The 13,919-nt window shown below is 54.2% G+C and overlaps 1 protein-coding gene across 5 annotated transcripts in view; it reads right to left on the minus strand.

Moving 5' to 3' along the window:
* TNS1 (tensin 1) overlaps positions 1 to 13,919 on the minus strand; it is a 217,392-nt gene that overhangs the window by 121,020 nt on the left and 82,453 nt on the right. For all 5 annotated transcript variants that reach the window (XM_055573427.1, XM_055573426.1, XM_055573425.1 and 2 more), the window contains one exon: positions 3,220 to 3,261. In XM_055573427.1, the coding sequence (XP_055429402.1) occupies positions 3,220 to 3,261 (42 nt within the window). The remainder of the gene's footprint in view (positions 1 to 3,219; positions 3,262 to 13,919) is intronic.

A 13,919-nucleotide genomic window follows, 5' to 3' on the forward strand; every position in this document is an offset into this window, starting at 1 on the left:
TGTGAAGAAGGCTGAGCGCCAAAGAATTGATGCTTTTGAACTGTGGTGTTGGAGAAGACTCTTGAGAGTCCCTTGGACTGCAAGGAGATCCAACTAGTTCTTCCTAAAGGAAATTAATCCTGAATATTCATGGTAAGGACTGATGCTGAAGCTGAAACTCCAGTACTTTGGCCACCTCATGTGAAGAGTTGACTCATTGGAAAAGACTCTGATGCTGGGAGGGATTGGGGGCAGGAGGAGAAGGGGACGACAGAGGATGAGATGGCTGGATGGCATCACCGACTCGATGGACGTGGGTCTGAGTGAACTCCGGGAGTTGGTGATGGACAGGGAGGCCTGGCGTGCTGTGATTCATGGGGTCGCAAAGAGTCGGACATGACTGAGCGACTGAACTGACTGAACTGATTCTTTTCACAGCCTTATAAGGTAGGTACTGTTACTAACTCCCAACCCGCAGAGGAGAAACTAAGGTCCAGAGAGGTTAACCAACGTGTCCATGGTCACAGACCCAGGCCCCGGGGAACTCCCTCACTCTTGATCACTTCTGGGGGGAAGTGGAGTATCCTGACTCAGGTGGGGAAATCTTTGTTGTCGCAACCACTCCTCCAACAGATGGCTCATGCAACGTCTACGAGAGTCAGAGCCCCTCTGCTCAGGCAGGCACATTAGAGATGGGAACATTCCACAGCCTGGCCCAGGCAGGAGTCCTTTCTGGTACCATGCTGTGCTGTGCAAGTAGCTTCAGTCGTGTCCGACTCTTTGTGACCCTATGGACTGTAGCCCACCAGGCTCCTCTGTCCATGGGATTCTTGAGGCAAGAATACTGGAATGGGTTGCCATGCCCTCCTCCAGGGGATCTTCCAGACCCAGGGTTTGAACCCACGTCTCTTTATATCTCCTGCACTGGCAGATGGGTTCTTTATCACTAGTGCCCCCTGGGAAGCTCATCCCTCCTGGTATCTAACTGCAATTCCTCCAGTCGGAAAGCCAACCTATTCCCTTCTGTTCCAATCCCTGACCCCTCCTCATGTAAACAAAGCTCACGAGACTCCTGGAGGTCAAGCATGTGGCTCCTGCCTGGAGAGCCCAGACTCCAGAGCCCCCCAACTATCCTCAACCAGCCAAGAACATTCTGTTCTCAGTGGCCAAGTAGTAATCGGGTTGAAATGCTGAAATGTGGGCTCCTTCCTCTCCACCCCTCCCTGCCTGCCGTTCTGCAATCCCAGAGAGAGTTCTCCCTGGCAGTTCCAAACCAGGCCTGCACTCTGGCCTCATCCCCACAGTATTCGACCCCTAAGCCCTGCTGTTGTCAGATGACCTTTGACTGAGCTCTGTGCAAAGAATACTCCACATCTGGAGATGCACAGCTAGGCAGAGGTGAGGCCCAAAAGCATTTGAGCCCAGTGAGATAAGGAAGGAGGGGCTGATGCGAGGAAAGGACATGGAATGCCTGACCTCTGGGAGTCTTGTGAGCTTTGTTTATGTGAGGAGGGGTCACAGGTTGGAACAGAAGGGAACAGGTTGGCATTCCAGCTGGAGGAACTGCAATTAGATACCAGAAGGGACTCCTGCCTGAGCCAGGTTGTGGAATGTTCCAGTACCCAGGCCGAGCAAGTCATGGCAGGGCCTAGACTGAGAGGGCAGAGGGCAGTGACTCTGCTCTGCATCCAAGAGACATCTAAGAGTCATAATCACTTCTGCATACTTTTTTTTTTTTTGCATGCTTTATTTCATTCCACCAATGACCCTGAATAGGGAGGGGAAGGATGGGAGGCGGATATGTATCAGAACTGAGAAGGCCTTTGGAGCATCGAGTGCCACCCCCTTCTTTGACAAAAAGGGAACCTGAGGCCCAGAAAGAGGGCAGTACTGGCCCACTGTCACACAGCACGTGGGTGTCAGAAGAGAAAAGACCAGGAAACCCAAGTGAGACGCCAGCATCCAGGCTGAGCAAGTCATGTGCAGACACCTCCAACTGCCTGGGCCCCACTGGGCCCTTGCTCCCCAAAACTCCCACCACGTCAATCTCACCACAGGCACCGCCACACCAGTCAGTGGGATGGTGCCCACTTGGGCCCTCCATCACGAACTCTAGTCCCAAACAAGTACACACATGGGTGCAGGCCTGCACACACACATACCTGAGTGCAGGCAGGGCCCTCCCTCTCCAGTCCCCACGCCCCGCCTGCCTCCTGTGCTGGGCTGGGGAGCAGGAGGGAGCTGTGAAGGGTAAGAAGACAGAGAGACGGCAGGGAGGGAAACATTCCAAAGCAGCCCAGCTGGGATGGGTCTGGAGCAGGCCCCTCTCCCCAGCCCATAACTCACAGGAGTCCTGCCCCATCCACACTTTTCTGGAAGCCTGACTGGAGGAAAGAGGGAGCAGTGCGGGGCTGGGGGACATGGAGGGAGGGCAGAAAAGCAGAGTCAGCCCAAGAGCCTGGAGATGCAGCAGGCCACCTCAATGTGACTACCTTCCCAGGTACCTGAACTCTGTGGGTCATGCCATCCATCCCAGAGCCCAGGGCACATGGTTCCACAGGTGTGGACCCCTTCTAAGCTGGCATGTCAAGCCAGGTGGTCCCTGGAGCTGGTCAGATGATAGAACAGGGTCAGGGGACAGAAGGGCTCAGCCAAAAGGGACCTGACCAGGGACCAGGCAGGTCAAAGGAGATGCCATCCCCCTGTTCTGTAAGCCCCAAGACAACAGGCATCTGACCAGGCCTAGAGACAAGCAGGATGCCCTTTTATGGGCTTTTCCAAGGACTTGAGTCTCAAGATTGAAACAAGAGGCCTCGAGTCTCATGAAGTCACGAAGGGACCTCATGACTCATTTCCTTCTAGTTGGGCTTCTGCTTCAGGACACGGCCCCTTCCTCCTCATTACCTAATGGCCCAGCACCTGTGGGGGCTACCAGGATGCTTGGGGCTTCCCCAGTGGCTCAGCGGTAACGAATCTGCCTACAATGCAGGACACACATGAGACGTGGGTTGGATCCCTAGGTCTGGAAGATCCCCTGGAAAGGGAATGGCAACCCACTCCGGTATTCTTGCCTGGGAAATCCCATGGACAGAGGAGCCTGGAGGGCTACAGTCCATGCGGTCGCAAAGAGTCAGACACAACTGAAGCAACTGAGCATGCATGCAGGCAAAGTAAGCTGCAGCAAGAGCTGAGGAAAGAGAGGAGGGTGGGCTGGCGGGGCAGGAATGGACTGTCACTCACCACCAGTTCATGGCTGGAAGGAGGAATGCAGGGGGCAGCCACCTGTGGGAGGAACAGAGAAAGGGCAAGGTTAGCATCTTTCATCCCCATAGAAACCCAGGGCCTCCCAAGATCATTTTGCTCCCCCACCAGCTGGGGCTAGACACCCCTCCCTTCAGTTCACAAACACTGACACCCTCCAGTAGGAGAGTTCATTGGAAGACTGTGTAGCAACACGAGACAATGCCTAGGCAACAGGGCTCAGATGAAGAGGCAAAAGTGAAATGGACACATTCTTAAAATTCTGTACAAAGAAATATGCAGAAAGACCGGAGGTCAAAGCACCAGAGTTAAGGTAATAAGGTGTTTTTTTTTTCTCTCTATTTTCTAAATTTTCTGCAATATGGTAAGATTTGGTGTTTTTTTTCTTTTTTTTTTTAAACCATGTTTAAGACCTCTAGGAAAGGAAAAGTCACCTCCTCCATTCTCCCAAATGCCAAGGTGTCTCATTCAAAGGTCAGAGCTGCAGAGGGCTGGCCAAGCTTCCCAGACTGTGTGGGGAAACAGCATGGGGAAGGGCTTGTTGGCTCTTTCAAAAGAAACTGGCCACTCCGCTAATATACGTGGAAGGTCTTGAGGGTGGAAACACTCTCCGAGGGTGAGCTATTATTTTGTCATCATCCTCATCTTCTCCTCTGATGAGGGAGGGGGTGGCCCCGTGGCCTCAAGTCAGAGGGAGATGGGCGGAGAGAGGGGGCTGGATTGCTCCCTACCCTGAGATAACACGCCCTCCCCAGGGGCCCGGCAGCCAAACCACTACCCTGACAATTAGCAGAGGCCTTTATCAGAGACTCAGTGTGTTCCTTTTTTTCTAGCCAGGACACGTTTTTCTTGGAGCTCATACCTCAACCTTGGCTCCAATTCCTGACCTGAACACCACGCAGGGGCCCACAGAGGGGACGGAGGGGGAAGCTCTCCCCACCTCCCCCAGCCCCAGGCATAAGGATGTCTGGACACAAGCCGTGGATCGCCAAAGAGCAGGTGGCTACCTTCTCCAACAGTGGGCGAACCAGCCCCTCCACCTAGAAGAGCAATGACAGCCCCCAGCCCCAGTTGGAGCTGGCTGTTCATAGGGGCGTCACCCTCAGCTGAGCCCTTCTGTCCCCTGACCCTCTTCTATCATCTGACTAGCTCCAGGGACCACCTGGCTTGACATGCCAGCTTAGAAGGGGTCCGCACCTGTGGAACCATGTACCCCGGGCTCTGGAAGAGGTGGAGGGGCTAGGAGTTGGCATCTCTGGGTTCTTGACCCAGTCACGCTGAAGGCTCCTTGCCAACTCATTCTCCAGCAAAGTGACCTGGGTTGAGTCTCAGTACCTATCACCCTTGGAGGAGGACATGGCAACCCCCTGCAGTATTCATGCTTGGAGAACTCCATGGACAAAGGAGCCTGGTGAGTTATCATCCATAAGTTTCACAAAGAGTCAGACACAACTGAAGCGACTTAGCACAGCACACACACCTACCACCCTGTACTTGACATTACTCTAGGACTTGGGAGAATCATATATGAAGCCAAAAAAAGGAACAATAACTATATTGAATGTGCACTATGAATATATAGCAGGCATTATTATCAATACCTTGTAAGTGTTAGTCACTCAGTCATATCCAACTCTTTGCAACCCAATGGACTGTAGATCACCAGGTTCCTCTGACCATGGGGATTCTCCAGGCGAGAATATTGGAATGGGTTGTCATCCTCCAGGGGATCTTCCCAACCCAGGGATCAAACCCGGGTCTCCTGCATTGCAGGCAGATTCTTTACTGTCTGGGCCACCAGGGAAGCCCAGGCATTATTATCAATGCCTTACCCACATTAACCCATGTAATCCTTTCAACAACAGTAAGGTAGGTACTATATCATACCTCCAGTTGAGGCACAGGGGCCACAGAGAAATTAAACAACTTTCCCAAGGTCACACAGCCAATCAGTGACCAGGGGTGGGGTGGAGGATGCCAGAACAGGGCAGAAGGGCAGGGAAGTCTGGAGGTGGCTGCAACCTTCAGGGCACCCTGCCCATCAGACAAGCTCTCAGTCACGGGGACGCTTGCTGTCCCCTAGGCACCTTCAGAGCAGGAGTCCAGCATCTAGCAGTGACCTCCTCCCTGTCTCCTTCCACCCCAGCCCCAAATCCCACTCTGGGGCTTGTAGGTTTCAACCTCCTGGGGCCAGGCCCTCGTGTCCCACTCCTCCTATCACCCATGGGCCCTCAGGCCCAGGTGGGAGTGGGTCAACCCACAGATCAGCACCCTGCTCTGCTCCTTCTCTCGGAGCTAGAGCTGGAACAGGGCTGAGAACCTAAATGTGGAATCAGCTGCAAGAGGACGGGACGCTGCCGGCTAGTGCCACGGCCTCCCAGCCCTGGCAAGTCCCATCCACCACCGCTGTCTTCCCCTGCAGTACCCGAGAGTGCGTCTGGTCTCCATTCTGGACTGGGGGTTAGGAAAGTGAGAGGGGTTACAGACACATACTGAGGCAAAGGCAGGACGGACAGGTGTCCTCTGAGACAAGAGGGAGAGCCTCTTCTCTAGGACCACCCTAAAGTACTAGTCGCTCAATCGTGTCCGACTCCTCGCAACCCCCTGGACTGTAGCCCACCAGGCTCTTATGTCCATGGCATTCTCCAGGCAAGAATGCTGGAGTGGGCTGCCATTCCCTTCTCCAAGTACCACCCTAAGCAGTGGGGAACCATGGAACCTGACCCCAGGTCCTGTCCTTGTCCTCTCTGAGGACTTAGATCTGCACTGTGGACCCCCAGTTTGCAGGCCTGATGCCGGGGTGCCCCTTCATGGCCTGCTGCCCCCCAGGGCCTCCTCCACCCACTGCCCACAGCTGCGCATTCCAGGCCGGCCCGCCAGCCAGCCCACTAACTTTGTTGTGTGTTTCAATGTTTCTTGTCTATTTTTTTTTTTTTTAAAGCAGAGAAATGTTTCCTTAAAAGGCTCTCTCCTTCCCTCCAGCACCCTGGCTCCTGGCCACCCCCTCAGGAGCCTGGAATGTACCAGGGAGGGCCAGAGCCCCTTGCCACTCTGGCCCGTGCCCTGTGGCCCCACACTCCTGGTGTCCGCAGCGACCACTCCCACTGGCCCCAGGGGACCCCAGCTAGAAGCCCTCCCTATGCAAAGAGGGCAGACACGGGGGGGGGGGGGGGGTGCCAGTCATTTGTCTCCCCAGGGCTGGCAGGACAGGATTCCAGGACTCAGGCCCGGAAATTCAGCCTCAGGTAAGCCTCCTCCCCGGGTCTCCCTCCACGATTCTTCGGCACACAGAGGGTGAGGGCTGGTGGGCCTAAGGCTCAGCCTTTCCATTCTTAAAACTGTAACAACACTAAAAGCAGCAGCAACAGCAAATACTCCCATCAAACTTGCTACCTGCCAGGCACTCTGCTTTGTACCTGGCGTGAATTAATTCACTCCATTCCCACAACGCTGAGCATCCCATTTTGTGGATGAGAAGACCAAGGCACAGAAGTCAATCAGGTGTCAAGCAGAGAAGGCAGGACGCAACCCCAGCAGTCTGGCTGTAGACAGGGATGTGCCCCAGCCCTCTCTGCTGTGCCGACTCTCCTATAAAGATGAATTTCCCCAGAGCCCTACACAGCAACAGCAGGAAGAAGAAAGCTTATGGGATGTGCCTATGTGTCTGTTACTGTCCTAAGCCCTTTCCCTGGACTCATTTGATCCTTATAAAAATGCAGACTTTGGACATAGGTAGGGAAGGAGACGGTAGGATGAATTGAGACAGTAGCGTTGACATATATATACTATCATGTGTAAAACAGATAGCCAGTGGTAAGCTGCTATATGGGCACAGAGAGCTCAACCTGTGCTGTGTGATGACCTAGAGGGGCGGGATGGGGTGGGAGGGTCAGGAGGGAAAGGACATGTGTGTACTTGTGGCTGATTCATGTTGTTGTATGGCAGAAGCCAATACAATATTGAAAGTAATTATCCTCCAATTTAAAAAGGTTTCTTTAAAGTTCACAGGGGAAAAAGATGTATGAGTTATACTGTTTTATCCCCATTTCACAGATGAAGAAACTAAGGCACAGCAAAGGTAACGACTTGCCCAAGGCCACTGCAGCAGAACGATGCAGCTCTGGAGGTAGAAAGACAGGAATGCTGCCAGGATGTGAGCGTTACCAAGCTCCATAGCCTGGCACGGGGGCTAAAGCCTGGCATTCATCAGCCCTCCACCCACTAATATTTTCTGAACTTCAAAGGTCCCCGGGAACAGTGCCAACAACAGGACACAGCCTTGGAGACCCCCCAGGACAGGGGAGTCCTGAGAGCAGGCAGCCCAGTCAGGGCCCCTGCACAACCCGCCCCCTGGCCCGTTCCCCACTGTCACTCTGTCCATTCACCTTGTCCAGGCCCAAAGCCACACCCAAGGGGTGGGCTCCTCTCAGTCCTCGGGACACACCTAGCTCTGTTCTTCCTCGGGGCCTCTGAGTATGCAGTTTTCTTGCCCAAATGTTCTTAGCCCAGCTGTCTGCACAGCTGGATCCTTCCTATTCTTCTGGCTTTGGCTTAAACGCTACCACCCTAGAGAGAAGCCCTCCCTGACTCCCTTAAGTTACACACACACACACACACACACACACAGATATTCTCTCTCCTGAATTCCTATCTCTCCTTCCCAGTCCTAAATACAATGTGTAATTACAGATGTGTTTATTTCCTTGTCTATAATCTGTTACTCACTAGAGAAATCAAGTGCCCTAAAGGAAAGGAGCATGCCTTGTTCATCATGCTAGTCCCAGCACACAGGAGGTGCACACGAAAGATTTCTGGAAAGATGAAAGCAACTTAAGGCCCAAGGACAGGAGGCGCCAGTCACCACTACTAACGGTAGAATCACTGCCATCTGTTAGGCACCTACTCAAGGGAGCTGATTCTACCATATGCTTGTGTCGTCTCTGAGACCCTCCAATCCTGCAGAGTCGGTATTTCTGCTCCCATTTTACAGATGAAGAAACTGAGGCTTGAAGAGATCATAACAGAGTCAACCAGCCGGAAGGGGAGAGTCGTAGGTGAAAACCCAGGCACCTGCCTCCCACTGCCCCCATCACCTCACTACCTGACGAGTGGCAGGACCTCACCCCAGCTGGGCGACACTCCCTCAAGTCAGGATTGGTTACACAACATCCCAGCCTCCCACGGGTCCCCACACCCATGTCCACCTGGTCCCCAGGGCTGGAGGACAGCCCAGCCAAACTAGAACCACTTGAGTCTGGGGATTGAGCACTTCATATAATCCTGAGCAGAAAAGAGATCTCCCCCATATCTGGCTTGCCTCTCCCCCCACTTTAATTATGGTAAAATGCACATAACATAAAATTTACCATTTTAAGTGTAAATCAGTGGCATTGTATATTAACAGTGCTGTATAATCATCTCCACTATCCATTTCCAGAACATTTTCATTATTCCAAAATAGAAAAACCCTACACCCATCAAACAATAATTCCTCACTCCCCCCCACCCCTCCCCGGCCCCAGTAACCTCTCATCTACTTTCTGTCCCTATGAACTTGCCTATTCTAGGTACCTCATATAAGAGGAATCATACAATATTTGTCTTTTTGTCTGAATTATTTCGCTAAATGTTATAAGCTGAAGTATCCCTCCAAATTCTTAGGTTGAAGTCCAAACCCCCAGTACCTCACAATATGACTGTATGTAGAGATGGGGCCTTTAAATGTGTGTATTAGTCACTCAGTCGTGTCTGACTCTTTACAACCCCATGGACTGTAGCCTGCCAGGCTCCTCCGTCCGTGGGAATCTCCAGGCAAGAACACTGGAGTGGGTAGCCATTCCTTTCTCCAGGGAATCATGCTGATCCAGGGATCAAACCCACGTCTCCTGTGCTGCAGGCAGGCTCTTCACCATCTGAGCCACCAGGGAAGCCCCAGGGGTGATTAAGATAAAGTGAGGCCATTACGGTGGGCCCTAATCCAATATGACTGGTGTCCTTACAAGAAAAGAGCAAGACCCACAGAGAGTCACTAGGGGGACCTGTGCAAAGGGAGGACCACGCGAAGACACAAGGAGAAAGTGGCCAGCTACAAGCCAAGGAGGGCCTCAGCGGAAACCAAACCTGCCGGCACCTTGATCGTGACCTCCAGCCTCCACACTGTGAGAAAATAAAGTTCTGTTGTTTAAAGCACTGAGTTTGTGGGTCTTCCCTGGTGGTCCAGTGGCTAAGACTCCACGCTCCCAATGCAGGAGGCCTGGGTAAGATTCCTGGTCAGGGAATTAGATGCCACATGCCACAACTAAGAGCTTGCATGCTGCATGTTGCAACAAGATTGAAAAGCTTGTGTGTCGCAACTAAGATCCAGGGCAGCCAAATAAATAAATAAACCACTGAGTGTGTGATATTTTGCTATGCCAGACCCAACAAACTAACATACTCTGCATAATGGTTTCAAGACTCTTTCACGTCGCAGCAGGTATCGGAGTTGCATTCTTCTTTGAGGCTGAATACTACTCCATTGTATGACTATACCGCACTGTGCTTACCCGTCCATCCATCAGCGGACACTTGGGTTGCTTCCAAAGAAGTTCTTGCTGACACCCACTGCACATGCCTCCCCCAACAACTCCAGGCACTCACCTCGATGACACCCTCCCTTCTTCATGACCCCCCTGAAGTAGGTCCTTAGCATCCTCATCTTACAGAGGCTCAGGCAGTTCAACAATCCTGTGAGATCCAAGATGGCACATCTATCAAGTAACAGCATCAGGACTGATACCAGGTCGGCCTGCCTGCAATACCTGCCTTTCCCAGCAAGCCACACTGTCCCCATGGCCAGATGAAGCCTGTGCTGTGGCAGAGAAGCCGGGGCTGTAAGAGCACAGAGAAAGCTGGGGGGGAGTGAGGGGCTGCCCAGGCATACTCCATGGAAGAGCGGGCACCCGAGCCGGGCCTCAAGAACACACTGCTTTTGTTTGTCTACTGTGTGGCTCCCCCTGTGAGCCCAGAAGGGCAGGAAGCCCATGGGTCATTTTTGTCAAGAAGCTCTGGGGCTCTGCTCAGAACCTGGAGCTTACGAGGTCCATGGGCAGGTTTTGAAGGTGACAATGGGGAAAGGGCATTTCAGGAGAAAATAACCACACAAACAAGGCATGGAGGTGGGAACGCTTCCCACATTAAAAGAATCCCCTTAGGCTGGGACACAGGATGGGTGAAGGAAAAGAGGGCATTGAAAGGCATGTAGAAGGAGGGAAGCAGACTGGCCCGAAAGTCTCCCTCCAGGCTGGATGATAGGAGACTCTGAACACCCAGCAGAGGAGTTAAAGCTTTCAGCTGCCAGCACTGGGAAGCCACTGAAGATGCCTGAGTAGGAGAGGGACCAGGGGAGGTGAAGGATGTGGAGCTTAATGCAAGCAGGAGATGTTCGGTAACACTAAGAATAATGAGGGGAGGGGGAAAGATGGGGAGGAGCCCTGAAGTCTAGAGAAAAGGGGCCATCGCATTGCAGGTCTCCTGCATTGCAGGCAGATTCTTTACCAGCTGAGCTACAAGAGAAGCCCAAGAATACTGGAGTGGGTAGCCTTTCCCTTCTGCAGGAGATTTTCCCAACCTAGGGATCGAACCCAGGTCTCCAGCATTGCAGGCAGATTCTTTACCAGCTGAGTCACAAGGGAAGCCCAAGAATACTGGAGTGGGTAGCCTATCCCTTCTCCAGTGGATCTCCCTGACCCAGGAATCAAACCGGAGTCTCCTGCATTGCAGGTGGATTCTTTACCAACTAAGCTATCAGGGAAGCCCTAAGGGACCATCAGGTACCTGAACATCTGTGGGCCCCCATCCCCACCTCATGTTAATAGATGCCCCCTCCAGACTCTACTGCTCTCCCCCACCCAGAGCATGGAGGGCACCGCCACCTTCCTGCCCTCCAGAGCCAGGGATCCCGCCCTCAGCTCTGCCTGCTGCTCATCCTCGGGGCCCCACTCAAGGAACCTGTGGTGGCCAGGAATCAGCCATCCTCCAAGACTTGGTCACTGAGGTGACACCAGGGAGTCAAGAATAATGCAGACAATGATCCCGGAGGGACCCAGCCCGCGCGCCCTGTGTGGACACAATCAGATGACCTCCATGTGTGGAGAGCCCAGCACCTCCAAGTTCACATTACGAATCCCCACTGGGCTCTATAAAGCCCCAGCCAGCCCCTGCCAGCCAGACCAAAGCAGGCTGGGAGCCCCCGCCAACTGGACCAGGGCTTGGCTTGGGAACCGGGTGAGGGGTGAGTGTGGATGCCCACAGTCAGACAGCTACACAGTGCCCAGCCATGCGGGTGGGGGGTGGGGACTGGGCAAGTACAAGGCCCAAGGGTGAAGAGGGCAGCACCCCCAGGACAGCTCGAAGACACTGGCCTCCCAGACTGAGCCTCAAGCCTCAAGCTCTGGGCAGGGGGTTCCCGAGAAGGAGGGGGCCCCTGCCCTGGCTCCATTTCCTCCCCAGGCCTGGGCCTCCCCTCCAGGCCACCCATCCTCACCAGAGCTTGCTCTCAACCTGCTCTGCTGTTTCCTTCCCTTATATAGAGTTCTGCTCACAACCGGGAAAGGAACTGCGTCAAGTTCCTGGAGGCAAGAAGGAGCCTGTTCCCAGGGACACCTCGAGCTGAGGGGCGGGGGGCCGTGCCCCTTCAGGGCCAGGGAGCCACCCAGGGGCAGGGAGGGGGCCTGACCCTTTCCCCAAGCCCAGCAGTCTCCAACTGAGAACCCAAGCAGACAAGACACAGGGGTGACCCAGAGGGCCAACTCCAGTCACTGCCCCCAGAGTTCCAGGCCCATCCCTTCCCCAGATCCTCCTGGGCCAGGCTCCTCTTGGACCATTGACCCAGTCGTTCCCCCTGCCAGCTCCAGCAGCTCCCCTGAACCCCAACCCTCCCTCTTATCCCGGGAGCCTCTTCTCAGGCCCCACTCACTGGCCGCCCCAGCCCCTGCCAGCCTCCAAGTCCTGTTGCACGCTCAAGAAGGGCCCCCTAGACAGGGAAGTTTCTAGCCACACCCCACACAGCAGCCCTGACCTGCACAGCCCAACCCCATACAAGAGGAGGGCCGGGTGTGCCAGACCCTCTTGAGCCTGCTGGAATGTGGTATTTCAGAGCAGACACTTCCCCAGAAGGTCGTGGCAGCAGCAAAGCAGGTGAGGTGGGTCTAGCACTGAGCGCCAGCAGGCCCGGCCCTCTGCAGCCGGTCCCCTTCAGAGCCTGTCCGGAGGATGGCGTAAGATAGCACCCAGATCTCTGGATGCCTAGCTGGTGGCAGAACATCTTTTCTGACCATCTGTTTCCCCTGGGACCCAAGCCGGGACCCCAAGGGCCGAGCTCAGGAGCCACATTGGCCCACACCCAACATCAGTGACCCTGGGAGGGCTGAGTTGCATACCGGGCCAGACTTCTCATGAGCAAACCCTTGTGAGCAAGAAAGTCAGAGAAGCTGAGTTCAACAGACAGGTACCAAGCGTCTCCTACATGCCAGGTCCTGGGAGCACAAGAGGGGAGCCAAGGGGTTCAGGGGAAGCCTGGCAATGACAAGGGTGGGGTGTGTGGGGCACGGGGAAGTACCAGCAGGGGCAAGAGCGCAGAGCTGGGCCCAGGACTTTACACTGGTCAGCGTCCTGGGTTCACAGCCCTGTCCCCTTTCTGCCTCCTCCTGGCTCCCTCACTGCCATTGACGACCACCCCACTCCCTGACCATCTAAGGTTGTTAAGCCAAAAACCTGAGGGTCAGCTGGACTCTTCCTACACCCCCGTCCCCCCCAAGCCTGGCCAATTCCTCCACCAGAGTATCCTTCCAAGCCACTCCCTCACCCCTAGTCTCTTTAAATCATGGAGATTCTTAACAACAGCCTCCTGACATCCGCCTCCTTGCCCTCAGCCCAGCTCCACGGGATAAAGTCCAGATGCCCTAATATGGTCCTCACAGCTCTTCGGGACCTGGCTGTGTCTCTCTTTCCAGTCCCATTTCTCACCTCTCCGCCTCGAAGCCCTCGCTCCAGCCAGCTTGTTTGTTTTTCCCATATGGTACACTGTGAGGTGGGGGTTATCAGCCCATTTTACAGAAGGGGAAACGAGGCTCTGAGAGGTCACATCCTTAGCCTGCACTAGGTAATGGAACCAGAGTTCCAACCTGGTAGCACCCCATGACTTGGCTCTGCTCAGGACCACAGCACTTTGCCCAAATCAGGGGTCACACGTAGAGTTTCATGGGGGGCATGGCTTCTAAGGCAGGTGGGCTGGGAAGATGTCTGAGTCAAGAGGAGGGTGGAGGCAGAACAGGAGACCAAAATGAAAGGAGACTCTGAGCTGGGGTTCTGAGCAGAGTAGGGAGATTACTGAGAACATTCTAAGGGTATGTAAGAAGCCTGAGGAGAAACCGGCCACCACTGAGGAGCCCAGCCCGGAGCACTCAGAGGACGCAGGGCCTCTGTTAATAAGTGGAGGCACTCAACAGATGGTCTGACAAGCAGACTCCAAGGTCACCTTCTCCTAAGATCTAAAGAGCAGGGAAACCCCAGCTCTTCTTTCCCACCTGGAGAAGAGCCATTTGTTCTGGAGCAGGGGGTTGGAGGACATGGCCTCCAGCACAGAAAACACTGCTTCTAGGAAGTTCCTGGAAGAATCTGGTGAAGGAAAAGACTGTGGT

This window comes from Bubalus kerabau, chromosome 3 (assembly GCF_029407905.1).
Source record: "Bubalus kerabau isolate K-KA32 ecotype Philippines breed swamp buffalo chromosome 3, PCC_UOA_SB_1v2, whole genome shotgun sequence".
Classification (NCBI taxonomy): Eukaryota; Metazoa; Chordata; class Mammalia; order Artiodactyla; family Bovidae; genus Bubalus; species Bubalus kerabau.